Consider the following 22650-nt stretch of genomic DNA (forward strand, 5'->3'; position numbering starts at 1 on the left):
GGTTGGAGTCCTTGACACTGTCTGAACTGCCCAAAATGAAAGAGATATGGAACTCTGAATTACCCTCAGATGTGAGCAACCTAAAATTTCTGAAAGTGGAGGGTTGCATGTTCCTCTTAAACATCATCCCATCAAGCTTGCTAATAAAGCTACAAAATTTGGAAGCCATAACCATTAAAAGATGTCAGTTAATACAAGAAGTATTCGACCTTGAAGAGTTAGCAACCAGAGGAAATGTCGAGATTCTACCGCGGTTGACCAACTTAACCTTGAGTGACTTACCAAGTTTGGGATGCATATGGAACAAGAATCCAAGAAGAACATTATGTTTCCGAAACTTAAGGGCGCTGAAGGTGCATGATTGTGAGAACTTGAGATTTCTCTTTTCTTCTTCCATGGCTAAAGCACTCAGGAATATAAAAGAAATAGAAATAGCAACTTGTAAACTGATGGAGGAAATTATGGATATGCAAGAAGAAGAATCAAAGAAAGCTACAACCACCAATGTTGTAGAGTTCCCTCTATTAACCTCTCTATCTCTTGAGGAATTGCCAAATCTCAGGACATTCTTTTCTGGAAAGTATTGTGTTCGCTGTCCGTCCTTAACAAAACTGAGGATATCTGGATGCTCCAAAATGATGACATTCTTTTCATCCGAAGAACAGCAACAGTCGATGACAGCTAATACAAATTTACAACAAACATGTGGTCTTATCAATTCTAGCTTGTCCTTGCCGGCCTTCTTCAATCAAAATGTGCGTACCTATCTCTGGAATTTTCTATTTTATGTTTATTATAGAAATTGTTCTTGGTAGCTTTGTTCTTATTGCCGATGAAGCAGTTGAAAATTCTTATCTGTCAGCATGTCCCGCAAAGCCTCTTGATAATCCATGCTTATGCTGTTTTTCTATGACAATGGTATAGACTTGGGTAACGAGCTTAACTCTTGAGAATACATTAACATATCCGAGCATATTTAAGCATCTAAATCAGGACTTCTAGGAGTTCATAGTCGAGAAACTAACATATACTCCTCGCACACAGGTTTTCTTTCCAAGCTTGGAGGAGTTGACGCTTTTGTCCTTGTGCGGGTTGAGGAGGATATGGAACAACGATCTTCCTAAAGAATCATTCAGCAAACTAGCATCCATAACGGTCAGAGATTGTGAAAACTTGTCTCATATTTTTCCATCAACTTTAATAGAGAGGTTCAAGAGCCTGAAATTGATTGAGGTGTTCAAGTGTGCCTCTTTGGAAGCATTAGTGGAACATGTTGTTGTCGATCCTAAGAGAAGGCAAAAAGGTCTGGTTCTCTTAGTAAAAGAAGTGAAGTTGTGGCACCTGCCGAGGCTGAATAAGCTTGTGACAAGCAGTACCAAAGCCATGTTGAGTCTTCCTAGTCTGACTAATGTTAGCTTGCACACTTGCCACGGTTTGAGATATCTCTTCACAAATGACACAACCAGGACACTTGAAAAACTTGAGATGCTAGATCTTTCTGGTTGCGATAACATGCAGGAAGTAGTTGCCATGGAAGAAGGTGAAGAGCAGAAGTCGAAGGTAGTGAAGTTCTCTCATTTACGTACATTAAAGCTCCGTTGCCTTAAGAGCTTGATTAGTTTCAACTCAGGAAGTTGTGCATATGAGTTTCCCTCCTTGAAAGAGTTTACTATTGAAGGGTGTGAAACTGTGGAGGTCATTGTAGGAGATGCCAGGTGTAAAAGACTAAAGGACAGAGTTCCAACGCAGCAACCGCTTTTGCTGGTTGAAAAGGTTTGTGCTCATTCTTCTTTAATGGCATATCTAATTTCTTGTTCGTAATGATTTGAGCTAGACGACGTAAGCGTTTGTGGGGTTAACTTCTGCTAAATTATCATTTTATTTTACAATTTTTTACTTTGATTTGATCAAAAGAATCTCAAAGCTACTTTTTTAGTATAGATAGATCGACACGTATATCATTACTTTTTTCATAAGTCTCCATGACTTAATGTATTTTTCTTTCAAATTCAAATTTTAGACGAATTTTGTAATTGAAGTACAAATATTACTATGAGGCCAAGCTCCAATTAACATCTTGTTTAACTAATCTAGAGTCTAGACGATCCTAAAGAGTTTGGCTCAAATCAAAAAGATAAACTATTATGATGATGTCGGGAAGATTATTGCCCATGTCCTGAAACTTATCTATGAGATGAAATTGAATCATAAGCTTTTCAATTGGTGCAATAAAGTCCTAAATCTTTATAAAAAAAAAATGTAATCAAATTCTAAGCCTCTCAGTTGGTATAATTAAGTCCCAAACTTATACAAACAAAGGAAATTTAAGGTTTCCACAAAGGCAATCTAAGGTATTGTACACTAAAATAACTTGATTCTGCTTTTTTAGAAAGGTTTGAAACTCGAGTAAACCAATTGCAAGGTTTAGGACTTAACTACATTTCATAGATCTAGGACTTTCAATAGACATGTATTTCCCAATTATGACTAAAACTACAAGTACTTGACTTAATTTTTTTTTTTTTGGAGTCAAAAGTAGTCAACTTAACCTAATTATAAGCAAAGGAGCTTTGGTATTAAGCGAATGACGGACTCAGTAAATTTGTATTCATGGCTTCCCACGAACCAATATTATCTGTGCATGGCAAGGGAGTTGTTGCTACACGCATTATGTGCAAATAACTTAATTGCACTAACATGGAATCTATAATTTAATGGTGGTGTCATTCAGTACCTCCAAAAGTTTGAAAAAAAATTTACGAGGTGTATGATACATATGTTAGCAACTGATAAAATAGAATGAAAGTGCATAGCAAAATAGGTTTATTAGCATAAAAATTAAAGGGACATCATATAGCAAGAAAGGAGGGAAAAAACTAGAGAGAGAGAGAGAGAGAGAGAGAGAGAGAGAGAGAGGGAGAGGGGGAGGGACAGAAATGCCAATTCAGGCGAGGAAGCAAAAAAAAAAAAAAAAAAAACAAATAGGCAAACTTACAATCGATGCTTTCTCCTAAATGGATGCTAGGGTGTGGCATATCCTAAAAAAAAGAATAATCTGCATCTAGTCTCCCTTTCCATTCTATTAATGATATCTATTCCGGGATTTTCCTTATTCTGAAATTAAAGTTCTCTTTTCTAAGAGGGAGAAAGAGTTGGCCTTAATGAATTTAAATGAAAAATAACAGGTTGAGTTTCCTAATATGGAGTCGATGACGATTTCACACATGAATAACGTGGAGAAGATATGGCTAGATGAGCTTGCTTCAAATGCTTTTAGCAAACTCAAGACACTGACAGTGGAGTATTGTGAGAAACTTTCATCGATATTTTCATGTGAAACTATCCTCAAAGGATTTCGATACCTAGAGGAGTTAACTGTGACCAAATGTGATTCCTTAGAAGTAGTATTTCATGTCCAAGAGTTAAATATAAGCGAATCACATCATGCAATTACTTTTCAATTAAGAGAATTAAATTTGGAACAACTTCCAAAAATGAAGCACGTGTGGAGTGGACATTCTCGTGGGACTTTTGCATTTGAACACTTACGATGCTTGAATGCTCACAAGTGTGAGAGTCTTCAAAGTTTATTTTCAAGCTCGGTGGCAAAGAGTATGGCACAGCTTGAAAAACTTATGGTATGGGATTGTGGGGTGGAGGAAATCATAGTGGAGGAAGACGAAGGAATAGGGACGAGTGCAGGTGATATCTTTTTTCCACGATTGACTAGTCTGAGATTGGTTGAGTTGCCAAAGCTGAGGAGCTTCTTCAGGAATAGTCACACTTCACATTGGCCACTCTTGAAGGAATTGACAGTGAGATACTGCAACAAAATGAGGTCATTCTCATTTGCTTGTGAAATCCAAAGCTACCACGGTACTACTTCCAATGAGAACCAACATGACCGAGCCGCACTCTTTTCTTTTGAAAAGGTAAAATCCTTAATTGTCGGTCTCTACATTTATCTTGTTAGTTTTTGTAAAGTACTAATATATCTTTATCTTGTTATTGTGCTTACTAACTTTTTTGGAATTACCAACTTTTATTCGAAATTATCACCTTAACTTGATTGACATACCAACATATTACAAAATGTAATAGTCACGTACCAACTTTTAACCTTGTTAGGTTTCGGAAAGGCCATTTTTGCATTATACTTTCTAAATTACGAACTTCTTTAATAATCAACCACTATGTATACTTGTGGCTAACCAATACCTTTGAAATTACAATATTTAATATAAATTTAATAACCTTAATTTGATTGGTATTTTAAATTAAGATAGGAGCTGATTTTAGCCGCTGACCAGCCTTTTTATAGGTTATGAAATGTGACAATATTTTATTTTTACTTTAAAGATCACCAACTTCTTTAATAATTTATCAATATTTATTGCTATGACCTATTAACACCTTTGAAGTTACTAACAGTTATTCAAATTTTCACCTTAATTTGATTGATATATGGGCGATATACCAACACGGAACTAAGTTTCATTTTAATGCCACAAAACGCTGGAAACGTATGATTATTTGGGGTAATGTACTTCTGGTCTGTATCCTAGCTTATTTGACACTTCATTTTGCTATCGTAAGAATGAACAATATGTTTTAATCATTTTCTCTTTTTCCATCAATTTTTTGTAATATAATTTCTATCTTGTCTTATCACTTTTCCGCCCATGTTCCATCAGTTGAATTTTTGTTTTTTTGGATAAGTATACTAGAAATCCTAAAACTTGTCGGGAAAGTGAAATTGAATCCTAAAATTTTCGAAAAAAATGCAATTAAATCTTAAAACTTGTCAAATTAGTGCAATCAAGTATTTTTGCTAACTCGGTTCAACTTGACTAATAGAAAATACTAACATAATTTTTTTATTATTATCTCTATCCTACGTGGCGTTGACATAGCTAAAATGACATTGTTTTGGTCCATATATGATATTTTAATACAAATTTTATTTAAATATATTAAAAATAAGCCAATATAACACACAAAAAAAGGAAAACCAAGTGGCTGCCAACCCCGCCACAATGGCAGCCCTCGCCTTGCAGTCGGTGAGGGTTAGCGGCCACTAGCCAAGCCCCGATGATCCCCTTTAGCCATCCCTTGCCATGGTGGTTTTTCTATTATTCTTTTTTTAAATTTAGTTTATTTTTAATTTAATTTAAGTAAAATTTGGATTAAAAGTTCAAATTTGGACCAAAACGACATCGTTTTTAGCTTATTCTTCATGTTTCAATCACGTCATTGTTATGTAGGGGAGAGAAAATAATAAAAAAAAGCCACATCGACATTTTTTATTAGCCAAGCTAGACGAAATTAACGGAAGGACTTTGTTGTACTAATTTGAGAAATTTTAAAATTTGATTGCACTTTTTGAAAGTTTAAGACTCAATTACACTTTCATGACAAATTTTAAGATTTTTAGTGCACTTATCGATATTTTTCCCTTTTGAACGATCATAAGATCAGTTTGAACGCATCCTTCTTGGAATTATAGAAAGGTGAACCGATGCGCTACTTATGATCTGTAGTAAATTAGATATGAAAGCTGCCGCTTATAAAACAGAGTGCGACATATTAATACAACGTCTTACCATTGAATCGCATCTAATCATTCTATAAGTAATGCGATTTGGTTAAACAAAAAACTGTTGTTGTTTTTTGTTGTTAGGTTCTTTTCTATGAACTTGTTGAAATGCATATCTATTTATTTTGCCTATTGGATTTAAATAGTTGACAATTGGAATAACTGAAGTATCATTTTTTTTTTTTTTTGGTGACTAATAACTTTCTCTAGCCAATTTGCGAAACACGTTTCGGTTGAATTGAGCAAACCACTGACAACAAACATCCTTTTATAATGGTTATTAATGCTTGCTCGTCTGGCTCCAAAAAGTTTTTTCCCCCTAAACGGAAGGACATATTATCATTAAGCCCTGGCTATGGCAATAACTGTGATATGGACATTTTGTGGCCTAATTAAACAGATTCCCACAGGTCATTCCACACTTGGAGCTACTGACATTAACGAAGGAGGATGTTGTCATGATGCCACAGTATTACACCTTTGACTACCTCAGAAAGCTGGATTTGGCATGCTACCATGATGAAAATGATGCTTTTCCCTCCAACTTCCTTCTCCAGAGATTGCCCAATCTAAAAGAGCTTGTTGTGGGCTGTAGTTCTTTCGAGGAGATATTTCCAGAAGATGTGCTTGGACATGGGGAAGTGACTTCTTGTGGAGGACTAACTAACATGGAAAAACCTCTCAAGGCACTTAGATATTTGAAGCAACTCAACCTAAATAAGCTAAGTAACTTGAGACGTGTATGGAAACATGGCTCCTTGATGGCTGAAATCCTTAAACAGATTGAAGTTATGCATGTTCACGAGTGCCATAGTTTATCCATCATATTTCCATCTCCATGTTCATTTAGGAGCTTAAGACATTTGCATGTGGAGGATTGTGCTGGCTTAGTTCATACGGGGACAGTGACAAGTCTAGTGCACCTTACTGAGCTCATCCTAAGAAATTGTGGTGCAATGGAAGACGTGATAACAAATGATGGAATTGGAGTAGAGGAGATCTCTTTCTACAAGCTGCAAAACTTGACACTTGATGATTTACCAAGCCTTGAGAGTTTCTCGCTGATGGATTGTGCCTTTAGGTTCCCATCATTAGAGTGGATTGTTGTGAAGCAGTGCCCCAAGATGTATATATTCTGCAAGGGTGCCTTGAGGACACAAAAACTAGGTAAAGTACTCCTCTCCGATGAAGATGATGAAGGGCGTTGGGAGGGCGACCTTAATACCACCATCCAAACCATCTGCACCGAATCTAATAAATCAGGTAAACACTTTCTCTAATAATAGGTGTTATTGTTGAAACTATTCCACGTCTAAAGGGTTTTCCTTAGTTTAATCCTATCCCAAGTCTCCCAAATAAAAACACAGTTCAGAAATAATTCCAGATGCTATTGTGGCTTGTGAAGGGCGACAAGAGGGTGACCCCAGAAATTGTCATCAAGCCCTTCAAATTACTAGAATCTTTTTGTTCTGTCTAGTTTCTCCATTCCTAACATGTTCAGTCGACCCAAATGCCAGCTCCATTTCCCTCCAGCTTAGAACTCTAGTAAATTTCCTATTTTGCGGACAGACCTCAATGATTGGTCGCAAATTTCTAATCAGTGACCAAACCTCCAAAAAGAAGGGGAAAGCGAAATCTCTTCATGGATACTGCAACAGCAGCCTTCTCATCATTTCCTTATATTTCTATGATTTAATAGATCAAACATTTTATCAAATCATGGAGCTCAATATGCGTTCTTCAAAAGCTGTCCAACTGCAACTATGTGCCACTCTGTATCATTAACCAAGTCCTTCATGTGCTACCCTGATTCTCTCAAATAATGAATTTTAACTATGTTTTGCAGTTGCTGGAAACCAATAAGATGAGCAATTAGCTCGTCTCATACAAAAGAAGTAGCATTCAAGCGCTTCAGCTTTTCTTGATCATCATCATCATCTTGCGCAGTGGCGAAATTCCCAAGGACTGCTTGTACCTTTTCTTTCTTATATTTGTTCCCTATTATCCTGAATTAAGTGACAAGTTATCCTATGGAGAATTTGCTTACTTATCGTTTAGACATTTCATGTATTTGTAATGTAATGCTACCAGCACACACAACCATGGACTGCCATTTTCTTGGCGACTCGACATGGAGGAATAAATTTCTTCATCCTCTCGACTGCAACTAATATGATTAGCTTTGCGCTCGCAAAACTTCCGTGAGCACATGTGACGTTTTTTTCCTTAAAGCTAGGTTCTAAATTTATTCGTCCATCACTATCAGACAGCACTCTCTTTAGCATGATGATGCTTTTTGCATGCAGATGCAGGAGGACCTCTGCACCACAAGTTTGTCATCGGCCTATTTCCCAAACATTTATTTTGCAAATACAATGGAACTTCACCAGAATGACTAGATTTGTCTTCGGACGTCTATCCCGATCCCTTCACCACGCTTTTCTTGCTACTGTTTTCTTTATACGGTGTTAAATCGAGAGTAATCTCCTCGTTTGGAATTAGGTTCAACCCCAACAATAAATACTCGAATACGGCATTAAAGATCCACGAAATATGGTAAGATGCTTCGAAGGGCAAAATACACTACGATATAATAGGACTTAATAACATATTTATAAGTAGTAACTCAAGATTTTTTTTACAATCATGTGACTTCAGTTATTGTAATATTTAAACATGTCCTTCGATGGGATCAATTCTAGATGTGTGATGTCACATTCATATGTCACGATAACTCTTATAAAAGTTAAGAATTGCTCTATTTTTCTTCCTTTTATTTATATGTCATCTCTCGTGTGAAAAGTTAAATTTGAGATATTTCATTAAGAGCATGAAACTCGGGAATAGGATTGAGTCATCTGAGCATATTCATGTTCTCGTCAAAGTGTAGTTCCGTTTGCCATGCCTATAACAAAACAATTGATTAATAAAACAAAAGGCAATTAAAGACTTCTTTGGTCACACATTATCAAGAGACAAATTCTAAGAATATATACAATCTCCTTTTAGTTTTAAAAACACAATGTTAAAGTATTAAGCAGATGCTATCATTGTTATGACCAGTTAGACACAAATTCTTAAAGAAAACGTCGTTCTTGTAGCTAGTATAGCTAGTATGGCGAGAAGATGCTTGAACCTAGGTGGGAGGAAATGACCGACCAAGAAAATCTTTCATGCAGCTTTTACATCATTTGAAAATGGGATGAACGTCGATGCAATTTCAAAAGGAGAGAATTTCTATCCATTGATTTATAAATGGTGAGATTGTGGATTGTTCTTCGCATGATTCCTCTGCAAGTAAGGTTATAGCATTTTGATTTGTGTATATGTTCTGAAACTATCTTTGGCAAGAAATCTAGAACTTCCATTTTGTACTCGAAGCAATTGGCGATGTTCATCTCATTTCTCAATGTGATATTCACGTTAACATCGTCGAGCAAGGAGAATCTAGCTCTTCTAATTTTTGGGTCAGTGTCTGACTCTCTTACCAAGAACTAGGGTTTGCTTGTTTAAATTGGTAGTTGACCCAAGGCCTTGAATTTGGCCCATGACAAGAATTGCCTCAAACCCAACATATCTTTGGGACCAGCTGCGGGCATTGGTCAGTGCAAAACCGTAACCAAGCCCAACAGAAGATATATTTGTTCGGATAAATTAGTTTCGTGGTTATGGTTATGACTTTTATTGGGTTGCTTACCACCACTGCAGACGGTCCGAAACTGCATTTCACTTGACACGTTAATAATGTACTTTAACTACCGTCAACTACTGTAATGTCCACGTTTAGAAATTTTAACAAAATTGGTAAATTCTACTTTTTAGTCTCCGATCTTTTGCACCAGTTCTTATCCAAGTAGTTCGATTTTTCAGCTTGTCTTTTCAAGCTTTTAAACAATTAAATAAATTTTCCAATCAAATCTCCTGACCGAGTTCCAATCAATTCGAGTTAACATGGCTCTCAACTTTGCCGGAATATGACGTTGAAAAGGTTTTTGCAAAGTGGCTTGACCATAAAGGCAATTAGTTTTTGCACATCATACTTCAGCATGGTTCAATGGCAACAACAAATTGAATTGATCAGAATTGTTGCCAGATGGGATTTGCTTAGAAAATTTATGCAAGTTAAAGATTTTATAAGTAAATTAAAATTTTAAGGACTTGATTAGAAAAGCTGCATAAGTTGAACGACGAAAAGAAATCAGAAAACCTTTTCCATTCTTAACAATTTTGGAGTTCGAGGATATGTCATTCTGGCAGGATTGGACTCATTTTCGTGGCGCCGAAGAAATAGAAGCGACGTTCCCTTGTCTTCAGCAGCCCGGAAAACTCGATGCCCTCGTGAGGCTTGATATTATTCGTGTCCGCTTCTGGATGCCTCCCTGCGGGAAAATATTCAGTGGTTGCTAACCACCAGGTCACCATCCTACGTGGCGCGCGTGAGCTGAAGTGGCTCCATTGAAAGATCGACACGTGACCTCTGATCTGGACCAGCCACGAAATGGAAAAGTCTAAAAGTTGAGTTTTCTTTTTCTCGTTCCGTAAGCAGGCTGTCAGAAAAGGACGAGACAATAAATGCTCGGACTCCCGCTTAAAAAATTCTCTCTCTTAATTTCAATTTTCAGAGCTCTTTACGTTCTTTCTTGAAGAAGAACAGCCCAGACACTTCGCTTTCTTTCTCCAGCGAGTCCACTGCCTCCGCCTCTCCAGAAAGCCTCGCCGGTCGTCGCTTCCCCCAAGAGCTCCGTCGGTCACAACTGGTTCCCGCCTTCGCCTCCGCCGTTGCCTCTCGGAGCGCCATCGGTGGTTCCAACGAGCTCAAGTAAACCTTGCATGCGCTTCGCTCCTCTCTCTCGCCTGGGTTTTGGGAAATCAAGCGATGAAGAAGAAGCTTCCCCCTTTTTTTTTTTCTGCTTTTTCTTGGAGACATTTCTTGTTTTCGCCCAACCTGTATCCTTGTTTCGACACCACCATTTGAAAAGCTCCTTTGTCGTTGTTAAGCTCAAAATCCTCTTGGTGTTTTATTCTCTGTTGAAGTTCATTTCTCTTGACACTGTACAAATACTCTGTTTTCTTTCCCCTTTTCTTCGACCGGTTTTGATTTCGAGCTCAAAAACACCTTATTTGCAAACATTTTTTCCCTTCATTCAAACACCCACGATGTGCACGCATTTTTTTTAATGGGTGTGTTTTACTTGTGCAGGATCCTAACACGTATGGGAAGATGCGAGTGTGCATGACGGTGTTTGAAGGCTTTATTTGATTTGGGCTTAAGGCCCGTCCGCCCAAGTTGGGCCCAGAAAGCCCGGCCCACGGGAATAGGGCCCGTGGAAAGAAGGGAGTATAAAAGGGAGGAGAGAGAGAGAAAAGGTACCGTTTAATAAAAAGAAACGACGTACGCTTCTCTCTCTCCCGCTCTATGTTGTTTTTTCCTCCAAAGGCAAACAAAAGGACTCCCGAAGCCGTTTTGCTTCACCGGATCAACAGGACTAAGATTTCTCTTCCTCCATTGGCGTCGGTGTTTAATCGTGGCTAAAAGGTACGCTCGAATCCGTGGTGTGTTTTAGGATCGGTGATGCGTGTTCGTTTTCCCGGGCTTGTCTTCCGCTTGAGTTTAGGGGTTTGATTTAGTGTCGAATCCGGAGTTTCGGGGATCAGTCATTCCCAACATTGGTATCGAGCCCCTAGTTCACGTTTTCCCGATCAATTTGATGTTTTTGTTTGAAATTTCGCGAAGAAACTCTCGGCCGTACGGATTGGGACAAAAATCCCGACACCCGAGCGTTCTTCGGCTTTTTTTACTGAGTTTTCGTATGTCGAAACTGTTTTCTGATTGCATAGGAAGAAGCGCGACGTCGAGACGAGTCCGGCGATGTGTCGACCGCCGCCGGGCTCCGCCGCACGCCCCCACACGCGCGGCCGGAAGGCGCTACGCGTGGGCGCGACGCGCCCGAAGCGCTGGCATTGGCCAGCGCGTGCGGTGCACGCGCCGGTCGGTGAAACCGCGCGTGCACGCCCGCCGGCAGCCGACCGACACGCCCGGTCCGCGGACCGGCGCGCGGCCGACGTCACGTGATGACGTCACCGATGACGTCATCGGCGCTAGGTTCGGACGCGTCGTTTCAGCCGGCGGTCACCGGCCGGGGACCCCACCCACCGGAGACCAAGGCACATGGTAGGCACGTGCGGATGGCGTCCGCGTGACGTCATCCCCCGCACGCGCGCGGCACGTGCGTCGGTCCGCGGAGCCCGTCCAGCCGCCCGACCCGGTCCGTCCGGTCCGATCGGTCCGGCGACCGACGAGCGTTGACCAGCGACGACCGTTGACCGTTGACTTGACCGTTGACCGACCGACGACCGTTGACCGTTGACCACCGTTGACCGACGACCGTTGACCGGTGACTTTGACCGTTGACCGTTGACCCGAAAAAAAAAAAAAAAAAAAAAAAAAAAAAAAAAAAGGAGGAAAGAATGTGTTTCTTTTTTTTTTTTTTTTCAATTAAGTCTATGTGGATTATAATGTGATCCCTTATTTGTTCTGCATTTGTTGCGGGAACAATGCCTCCCCCGAGGTTGCGCACACCTATTCGCGCATTACAGATGAACAAAAGGATAGGGGCTTGTCTAAGTTGATAGGCGAGCGTGATCGATCATCGATGGGAGAGAAGTGACTTAATTGATCATGTCCTTGAAGTTAACGGGAAAATTCAACATGTCATATGGAATGGTCGTCCTATGTCACAGTCAGAGATGGTGCGATTTTTCATAAACACTCTTCCACCTGAATGGCAAGATGTGTTGAATCGCATATGGGATGTCAACGGAGCTGCTTCCTATAAGAAAATTGTGATGGATTTTGTAAATGAATATTATCGTATTGTTTCAAGGGAAAAGATCAAGAAATTGAACAAAAGAGGATCTTTCCCAGTTCGTGTGTTGACTTGGTGTTAGTTGTATTGGCTTATGTATGTTAAGTATGATTTGTGGACATATTATGTAATGATTACTACCTAATTGTGTTAATTGAAAGCATTATTGTTTTAATTGTATGTCAATTATCTCATTGCTTTCATTCTTTTGCTTGTTCTTTGTGGGTAATTAGCTATGGGTAGTTTTAGAAGTTTTTGTAGCTTCATAGAATTGATTTTGCATAAGATAATTATATTGATGATAGTTTTAAGTTAGGATTTTGGAGGATGATTGGAAACATAGTGACCTTTTGATTCTAAAACCTTACTTAAAATTATTCATTAATATGATGGGTCTATGTAAATAGGGATGTATAAATGATAGGCATTAATAATTCGTGAATATTTGTCGATTTGTTCGGATCAATGGCTTGACCACAAAGAGCATAGTTGCTTGAGCTGAACAAAGGTGAAAAGCTCAATGGTGACAACTATGAAATTTGGCAAATGAAAATCCGGTATGTCTTTGGAAGAGCAAGAAGCACTTGAGGCTCTTGTCATGACCATGGTAGAACCCGAAGAGGGAACCACTTTGCACAAAGACAAAAGAGACAAAGAAGCTTTTTCTGCGTGGAAAGAATGAACTCTCTAGCTCGCATCACGTTCTTTGAGCAGCATGGAAAATGACGTCATGCGAGAGTTTCGGCGTTTTGACAATGCTAAGGAAATGTGGGAGGCATTGGCGGCTAGATTTGGTCATACTTCGGTGACTAGGCGAGGCGGCTCACTATCGGGTTTGACTCTTATAAGAAACCTCATGGTCGAGACCATGAAGCAACATCTTAGAAAGATGTCAAACATGATAAGCGAGCTGAGAGATGCTGGCCATGTCCTCACGGATGAGTAGCGAGTGCAAGCGGTGATTCGTTCCTTACCTCGAGTTGGGAGCACATGAAGGTGCACGACTCACAATGAAAATATCAAAACCTTTGAGAATGCAATGCGTCATCTTGAGCTGGAAGAGGACCGCTTGTTGGCGGCTAAGCCGGATGCTTGAACTTTATCATGCTAGTTCTAGCTCAAATGGAGCTTCGAGCTCCAGCGCAAACGCCCTAACTAGTTTGATAAGGAAAAGGCAAGGAAGAAGCGGGTCCTTCGGGGAAGAAACCCAAGTTTAACCAACATGAAAGAGGGAAGCGTCCACGCATGAAAAAGCTTGCAAGGGTGAAATGCTACAAGCGTGACAAGAAGGGTCACTATGCTCGCGGCCCATCGTGAGCCAAAGAAGGTATACACCCCTTGTACTTTTCAGAACTTTACTTTTGTGTCGAGTTCTGTTTTCTTAGCGAGTCTAATCCTTTGTGGACTGTGGATTCGGGAGCGACGGACCATGTAGCGAAGGATAGAGGATCCTTTGTGGAATTCCGGCAGTACCAAGCTGGAACTAAGTGGATCTATGTGGAAACAACTCCAGCTGAAGTGAAAGGAATTGGCACATGCCAGCCGAATATGCGTGGTGGACGCACTTTGTTCCTTCATGATGTCTTTGTACGCTCCGGAGATTCGTCGAATTTAGTGTACTGTATTAGTGTTGGTTAAATTAGGTTTTAATATGAACTTACGTAATAGAGGTGTGAATTTGTTTTTGGATACAAATTACTATGGTTGTGGTTATTTTCTGAATGGTTTTATTGTATTAGATATTGATTATGTTAATACTAATGTTTGTTATTCCCCTTCTCACGTCTCCTAATAAATATGATAATGATGTGAATGTGTGGCATGCTAGACTTGGTCACATTGGCCAACAACGTATGAATAGACTAGCCAAAGAGGGCTTGTTGGGCAATATTGAAAAAGTCGATTTGTCCATATGTAAGCATTGCCTAGAAGGGAAAATGACAAGGAAACCATTTGGAAAAGGAAAAAGAGCTGAATTTCCTCTGCATTTAATCCATGCTTGATATATGTGGTCCAATGAATGTGAAAGGAAGGCATGGGGCTGTTTATTTCATCACTTTTATAGATGATTACACTCGATTTGGATATGTCTATTTGATTTCTCATAAATCTGAAGCAATAAGTTGTTTCAAAAGGTTTATGAACCTGGTAGAGAATCAATTAGACAAGAAAATAAAAGCATTGAGATCCGATCGAGTCGAGAATATTTATCGATGAGTTCAGAAAATTATGTGATGAAAAAGGAATAGAAAGACAGTTGTCTATTCCATATACTCCTCAACAAAATGGTGTTGCGGAGAGAAGAAAGCAGAACCTACTAGAAATGGTTAGGTCCATGATGGCGCATGCTAACTTGCCTATCACCTTTTGGAGTGATGCATTGTTAACGTCCGCTTGCGTATATACTAACAGTGCCTTCCAAATCAGTTACTTCCACTCCATATGAGTTATGGACGGGTAGAAAACCGGACTTAAGTTTTTTTAAGCCATGGGGTTGTGCTGCCTATACACATGAGTCCTCTCATAAGTTTGGGAAATTGGGTCCCAGAGGAAAGAAGAGTATTTTCATAAGATACTCGAACACTCGAAAGGATATGTGTTCATAGGTGAGCAGGAAAGTGGGAGTATAACGAGTTTGAATCACGAGATGTCACATTCTTAGAGGATGAATTTCCTAGGAAGGGCGAAATAGGGGAAGATTGTTCCCTATTTGAGACCTTGGATCAGGATAATGATATTAGTGGAGTTCATCCAAGTGGGAGTAATATGAGAAGTGATGAATTGAATTCAACTCATTCTCAATTGCAACCACTTGATGAGACGACATCATTACTTAATCAAGTGGGAGCATAATGGGAAATGATGTGCAAAGTGTACAATCTCCCATTAGGCGAACAAGTCGCCAAAGTATTCCCCGTCGACGTTTTGGCATTGAAGGGGAAACTTTATGGTTGCTCCACAAGATGAGGATGAGCCAAGAAATATTAATGAGGCTCGAATTGCCCTAGTAAGGAAAAATGGATCAATGCAATGGAAGAGGAAATGGAGTCAATGAAATCAAACCAAGTCTGGAACTGGTTGATCGACAAAAGGGCGAGCTATTAGGAACAAATGGGTTCTCAAAATAAAGCGAAAGGCTGATGGCTCGATTGAAAGGCATAAGGCTCGCCTTGTGGCGAAAGGGTATAATCAACAGGAAGGAATTGATTATGAAGATACATTTTCTCCTGTAGTGAGATTTACCTCGATTCGCATTATTCGGCAATAGTGGCTGTCGGATCTTGAATTACATCAAATGGATGTAAAGACTGCTTTCCTCAATGGAGAATTAGAGGAAGGAACATATATGGAACAACCTGTTAGTTTCATAGTGAAAGGCCAAGAAGAAAAAGTATGTCGACTTTTGAGGTCGATATATGGTTTTAAGCAGTCATCAAGACAATGGTATATACGTTTTCATAATGCCATAATGGCATATGATTTTACGATGATTGATAAGGATCATTGTGTATATATCAAAAGATCCAAAGATCAATTTGTGATCATATCATTATATGTTGATGATATACTAATTATTGGAAGCAATATGGAGTTTGTTAAGACTGTCAAAAGTTGGTTGTCTTCCAACTTTGAGATGAAGGATATGGGTGAGGCTGCATACATTCTTGGAGTTAAGATTTCAAGAGATCGTTCGAAGAGATCGTTGTCTCTTTCAAGAAACTTATATAAACAAAGTTTTAGAACGGTTTCGTATGCAAGATTGTAAACCCATAGACACTCCTATTGCAAAAGGTGAAGGATTGAGCCATAGGCGTGTCCAGGACTCCACAAGAGAAGGAACAAATGAAACATGTTCCTTATGCAAGTCTTGTTGGGAGCTTGATGTACGCTATGATGTGTACAAGACCCGACATATGTTTTACAGTTGGAATGGTGAGTAGATACCAATCCAATCCAGGTCCAAAGCACATTGGAAAGCTGTCAAAAGAATACGAGGTATCCGAAGGGAAGCTGCTGATTACAAGTTGAATTACCAAGGAAAGGATCTGCGACTTGAAGGCTATTCGGATGCTGATTGGGAGGAGATTTAGATGAAAGGAAATCTACCTCGGGATTTGCTTTCTTGCGAGCAATGGCGCCATATCATGGAGTAGTAAGAAGCAAACCTGCATAGCCTTATCCACGATGGAAGCTGAGTTCGTGGCATTATCAACGACGGTACAAGAAGGAGTTTGGCTTAAGAGATTTTTGGATCATTTAGGTGTTATTGAGAAAGCTGCAAATCCATTGTTGGTTAATTGTGATAGCCAAGCAGCTATAGCGTACACCAAAGATCCAAAGTATCATGGCAAGACCAAACATATAGATACCAAGTATAACTTTGTAAAAGATATGGTTGCACGAAAGGATGTGAACTTACGGTACATATCTACGCATAGAATGGTAGCAGATCCTATGACAAAGCCAATACCTAGAGATGTGTTTGTGGTCATGTAAAATCTCTAGGATTGCGTAGAGTCGATGTACTGAATTGTAATTTCCTGAGTTGTTCACATTTATGAAATTTTGTTTTTCATTGATTAATGCCTATGAATCTTTGTATGATCTTTATGCATCTTAATACTTAGTTTATTATTTTAAGTTGAGAAGTATGTCGGACGATAAAAGATTAGCCCACTCACACGGGTAATCGCCTCATTTCTTGTGTGATAAATAGAGATGAGACTGATTTTAAGCTTATTATCTAGGTGATAATCGAGCTCAAGCTTAAAATACACATGTTGCCTTAACTAAGTGTTAAGATGAGGACATAATACTTGTGATGTCCGAAAGTAAAATACCCCACATATTTTACTTTATCTGTCTATGATGCCAGATGTGAGTTCTGATGAATTTTGTGATTAGTAGATATGTGAACTCAAGTTAGACATTAGGTATGTCTAAACTATCATCTGTACGGTATTGAAAAGTGCAGACATACGCTCCAAGGGAAAGGAGTTAATACCGTAATACGTATTTCATACTACGTATGCATGAGACGACCAATAAGAGTGGCAAAAAGTTTGATCTCAACTTTTATGATGTGTGAGACTCTTGAGGAAAAGAGTTCCTCAATTTTTAGTCCCCTCGGGACTCTTACTTATTCTCAAGATTTCTATTTAGTGTTTGCTATCTTAGGATGTTGCCAATGGTCATGAGATGATTCGATCTAATGGGGCATTTCTAGAAAAGCAAGCTAGACTGAAATTGAGAGTTTGAAGGAAAGAGGAAGATCGATTTTGGAGAATCACATTGTAGTTTTTGTATTCACTTTGGTCGACCAATTATGATTGTTTTGTGATAATTATAATTGTGAATACAATATATATCATTGTTTAAAAGAGATCAAGAGAGATATAAATGTGATCGATCGATCTAGGGTACTGCATACTAAATCTACTCGGAGTGTGACGCCCAATTATGAGCTGCTACATATTCCTAACAGATGTATAGCAACGAGCTCTCAAAGTATGTTGGTCGCACGGATTATTCACCGGTATGAAAGTTGAAGAGAGTAAAAGAGAATCTGTTCGGCCCACCATGTGCGAGTGGGAGATGAAGGCTTTATTTGATTTGGGCTTAAGGCCCGTCCGCCCAAGTTGGGCCCAGAAAGCCCACGGAATAGGGCCCGTGGAAAGAAGGGTATAAAGGGAGGAGAGAGAGAGAAAAAGGTACCGTTTAATCAAAAAGAAACGACGTACGCTTCTCTCTCCCCCCGCTCTCTATTGTTTTCCTCCAAAGGCAAACGGTGACTCCCGAAGCCGTTTTGCTTCACCGGATCAACAGGACTAAGATTTCTCTTCCTCCATTGGCGTCGGTGTTTAATCTGTGGCTAAAAGGTACGCTCGAATCCGTGGTGTGCTTTAGGATCGGTGATGCGTGTTCGTTTTCCCGGGCTTGTCTTCCGCTTGAGTTTAGGGGTTTGATTTAGTGTCGAATCTGGAGTTTCGGGGATCAGTCATTCCCAACGGTGTTGACATTGATCAAGGCTTTGGAGGGTGAAGCTTGCATCTTCATCATGACATTCAGATAAACCCCTTTCCTTGGAAATATCTAAAGAAGCGAGGGCTTCGAGATGGCAAGCCTGGAGAGGTCACGGAGGAAAGTGTGGAGGAGGGTTTTCATCTTCATGGAGCTGGAAACTAGAAAGAGAAGGTGGAAGCTTCATGAAGAAACTACGAAGACGATGATTTTTTGCCTAAAATGTTGAACCTGCATTTTGATTTTCATTTTCTGACCTTATGCAACATTAGCTTACCGCTGGGGAGATGGACGTAGATGGCATACTGAATAGTTTTAATTCTTCGTGAATGGTTGCAATTGTGGGATGGAAGGCATCAAATAAGGAGCTGATGATTTTTTGCCTAAAATGTTGAACGCCAGATTTTGACTTACTCAGGGCTTTTCAGTAAAGGATTGAGGATTAAGGATGAAAGATAGGTGAGGAAATGAGCAACGCTTGAATGGAGTAGATATTAGTAGAAGCATGAGTATAAGTAGAAGGGAACTTGAGGAAAAACTGAAGGAAAAAATTGAAGCATGTAAAAAGATCTCTTGTTATTAACTAACTTTACATGAAAGAAAATGGCTTGTTTCTTTAAGCCTGCCATTCCCACTCTTGTCATTTAATTTGTACATTCTAACCTTCAACTGAAAGGTACGTTCAACCTGCTCAAAAATTTGAAGCCAAAAACACCCATAAAATAGAAACATGAAACACAAACTACATTCTCGCAGCCAAAGTTGGAGATTGATTATCTAATGATGCATCATTGGCTTCCAATAATCAGTCGTCAATAGTCAAGAAGGTGAGACGTTTCTTTGCCTCTGCAACTCCAGAGAAAGCTTGGGTACTTGCGAGCATGAGATACAGATTCTCCAGTTTGGCCACAATTGCTTGCTAATCTCTTCTCCGCTTCCCGTGTCTTTCTTCTCCATTTACAAAAAAGACCACGTATCAACTCAACGATTCAGCGTTTAGGGGCTCAACATGATGCTGCAGTATTAAATAATTGAATCAATATATTCACCAATATAAACAAGCAGAATTCTCTCTCTATATATCCATCACTCTACACGATCAAAAAGACACCAGCTTTTGCCTCACAAATGCACATCAAGAACCTAAAGAAGCCCATGATTACTAGGCTAAAGATATCTGCTTCATTAAGATGCAAAACTTTCCATCCTCTTCGTCTTCGTAGTTTCTCCATAAAGCTTCCACCTTCTCTTCCCAGCTCCATGAAGATGAAAACCCTCCTCCACACTTTCCTCCGTGACCTCTCCGGGCTTGCCATCTCGAAGCCCTCGCTTCTTTAGATATTTCCAAGGAAAGAGCTTTATCCGAATGTCATGATGAAGATGCAAGCTTCACTCTCCAAAGCCTTGATCAATATCAACACTGTCATGCACACTCGCATCTTCCCATACGTGTTAGGATCCTGCACAAGTAAAACACACCCATTAAAAAAAAATGCATGCACATTGTGGGTGTTTGAATGAAGGGAAAAAATATTTGCAAATAAGGTGTTTTTGAGCTCGAAATCAAAACTGGGCGAAGAAAAGGGGAAAGAAAACAGAGTATTTGTACAGTGTCAAGAGAAATGAACTTCAACAGAGAATAAAACACCAAGAGGATTTTGAGCTTAACAACGACAAAGGAGCTTTTCAAATGGTGGTGTCGCAACAAGGATACAGGTTGGGCGAAAACAAGAAATGTCTCCAAGAAAAAGCAGAAAAAAATGGAGAAGCTTCTTCTTCGTCGCTTGATTTCCCAAAACCCAGGTGAGAGAGAGGAGCAAAGCGCGTGCAAGGTTCACTCGAGCTTGTTGGAACCACTGATGGCGCTCCGAGAGGCAAGGCGGAGGTGAAGACGGGAACCGGTTGCGACCGATGGAGCTCTTGGGGAAGCGGCGACCGGCGAGGCTTTGGGAGGCGGAGGCGGTGGACTCGCTGGAGAAAAAAAGGAGAAGCGTCAGGCTGTTCTCCAAGAAAGAATGTAAAGAGCTCTGAAAATTGAAATTAAGAGAGAATTTTTTAAGCGGGAGTCCGAGCGTTCATTGTCCCATCCTTTTCTGACAGCCAGCAGTCTGAGGAACGAGAAAAAGAAAACTCAATTTTTAGAATTTTTCATTTCATAGCCGGTCCAGATCAGAGGCCACGTGTCGATCTTTCAATGGAGCCACTTTTGCTCACGCACGCCACGTAGGACGGTGACCTGGTGGTTAGCAACCACTGAATATTTTCTCCTTGCCTGCCGTTAGTCCTCTCTCTCTCCACGAGCTACATATACTTCAGAAGCTGTAACGAGGTGACTTTTAGGATCTTGGTTAACATGACTTCTCTAACCACTCTTGCTGTCGAAAATGTCGAGGGGCTCGCTTTCCTCTTGGGTACACGACCTCCTTGACCAAGTTAGAGAAGTTTGAGGTCAGAAGATGCAAAAAAACCTGATACACTTGTGGCAGGACAGAGATTATGTTCAGAATCTTGCTTGTCTGAAGAGCTTAGTGTTGGAGAAATCTTTCCAGAATATTTTGAAGCTGACAAAACGTTTCTATCAGTCTAGTCTGGATAATTGCAGACCTTCTTTTTAGAGTCGAAGACTTTCGGATCACCGGACTCGGCGCTCAAGACTCAAGACTCAAGACTATTCTCATTGACAGTTTTCTAATCCAGTGACGTAGGCAATCCAGAGCCAAAGTATTTGGTTGAGGATTTAGTCCTATCCTCTGGAGAAGATCTCTTGGCTGGATAAATATAACGGTTCTTTTATTCATAATCAAGATCGTTTGAAGATCCGATGATCGAAAATATTCTTGGAAGGTTCTATTCTTGGAAACCAAGATCCCGATTGTATGGGCGAACATGATTGATGGGCTATCGTCGGGTTCCTTTAATAGCTCGAATGATCTTCTTGATTGATTCCGTCCAACGGGTAGATTGGAGGAATTCCTTTGTAAGTGCCAACGGGTATGATGGCATAAAGGAGTATAAAAGGAAGACGTTCTAGTTGCTTTAGTGCATGATCGATAGAGAAATTCCAAAGTCTGAAGCACCTTGATTATTAGTCGATACGTTTTGAGCGAAATTGTATACACAAAGAGTGTCTATACTTAGTGATACCTTGAGCGAGTGTGGTAGATCACCTACACCGAGAAATCAAGGAAGAACAACGCTGTAACATCTTTTTGTTCATAGTGGAATCCAGCCAATAGACTGTCAGTGCAGAAGAGTGGACGTAGGCTTGAAATAAGCCAAACCACTATAAACCGCGTGTTCAATTCTCTCATTCCTTCTCTCAATCTTACTTTGATTATTGTTTGTCGCAAATCTATCAACTGTCTAGTATTGTGCAATTATCGAGAAAAATCTTTTATATACCTCTTCACCCCCCTCTAAGTACTTATACTAGCTATATCAATTGGTATTAGAACTCGTGTACTTACTTTATTCGAAGTGTTTTACTTCAGAGTAAAAGATCCATGGCTAGTATGCTAGCACCAGGGCTGGTTGAAGGGCAAAGCAATACCAGACCACCTTACTTTGATGGAAAGGATTACAACATCTGAAAGAACAAGATGAAAGCTTTCCTACGATCAAAGGATCCTCTGGAATGGGACGTTGTAGAAAGAGGAATTACTCCTACAGCTGCATCAGTCTCTGAGAGAGGGAAAGAAACTGTTGAGACCAGCGGAATGACTCAGGAAGAGATAATCAAAAGACAAGCACTCGATGCAAAAGCAATTTACTCTTTATATTGTGCTTTATCACCAACTGAATATAACAGAATATCTTCTTATGTTACAACAAAAGAAGTTTGGGACAAATTACATATCACCTATGAAGGAACAGATCGAGTGAAGGAGACCAGAATTAACATTCTCCTCGGTCAATATGAAGCCTTCAAAATGAAACCAGGAGAATCTATAACTGACATGTTTAGCCGTTTTACAGATATTATCAATGGTCTTGAGAATCAAGGACAAAAAATTTCTGATCCCATGAAGGTAAACAAGCTTCTGCGTGGACTCTCCAAGGATTGGAATCACATAAAGACTTCAATAAGAGAGACGCAAAGAATTATGCCACTATCTGTCGAACGAGCTGATTGGAACTCTTCGATCTTATGAAGTGGAACGAGTTAAT

General features: G+C 39.8%; 1 protein-coding gene across 1 annotated transcript; it reads left to right on the forward strand.

Annotated features, from left to right (window-relative positions):
• The first annotated feature begins 185 nt into the window (after nt 1-185).
• Nucleotides 186-7459, forward strand: LOC104432305. The gene is made up of 5 exons (XM_039307036.1): nt 186-755; nt 1045-1773; nt 3186-3301; nt 5997-6859; nt 7443-7459. Exons 1-5 carry the CDS (start codon nt 396-398, stop codon nt 7457-7459), a joined length of 2085 nt encoding a protein of 694 aa, XP_039162970.1. The 5' UTR covers nt 186-395.
• The last annotated feature ends 15191 nt before the right edge of the window (nt 7460-22650 follow it).

Source organism: Eucalyptus grandis, chromosome 2 (genome assembly GCF_016545825.1).
Source record: "Eucalyptus grandis isolate ANBG69807.140 chromosome 2, ASM1654582v1, whole genome shotgun sequence".
Taxonomy (NCBI): domain Eukaryota; kingdom Viridiplantae; phylum Streptophyta; class Magnoliopsida; order Myrtales; family Myrtaceae; genus Eucalyptus; species Eucalyptus grandis.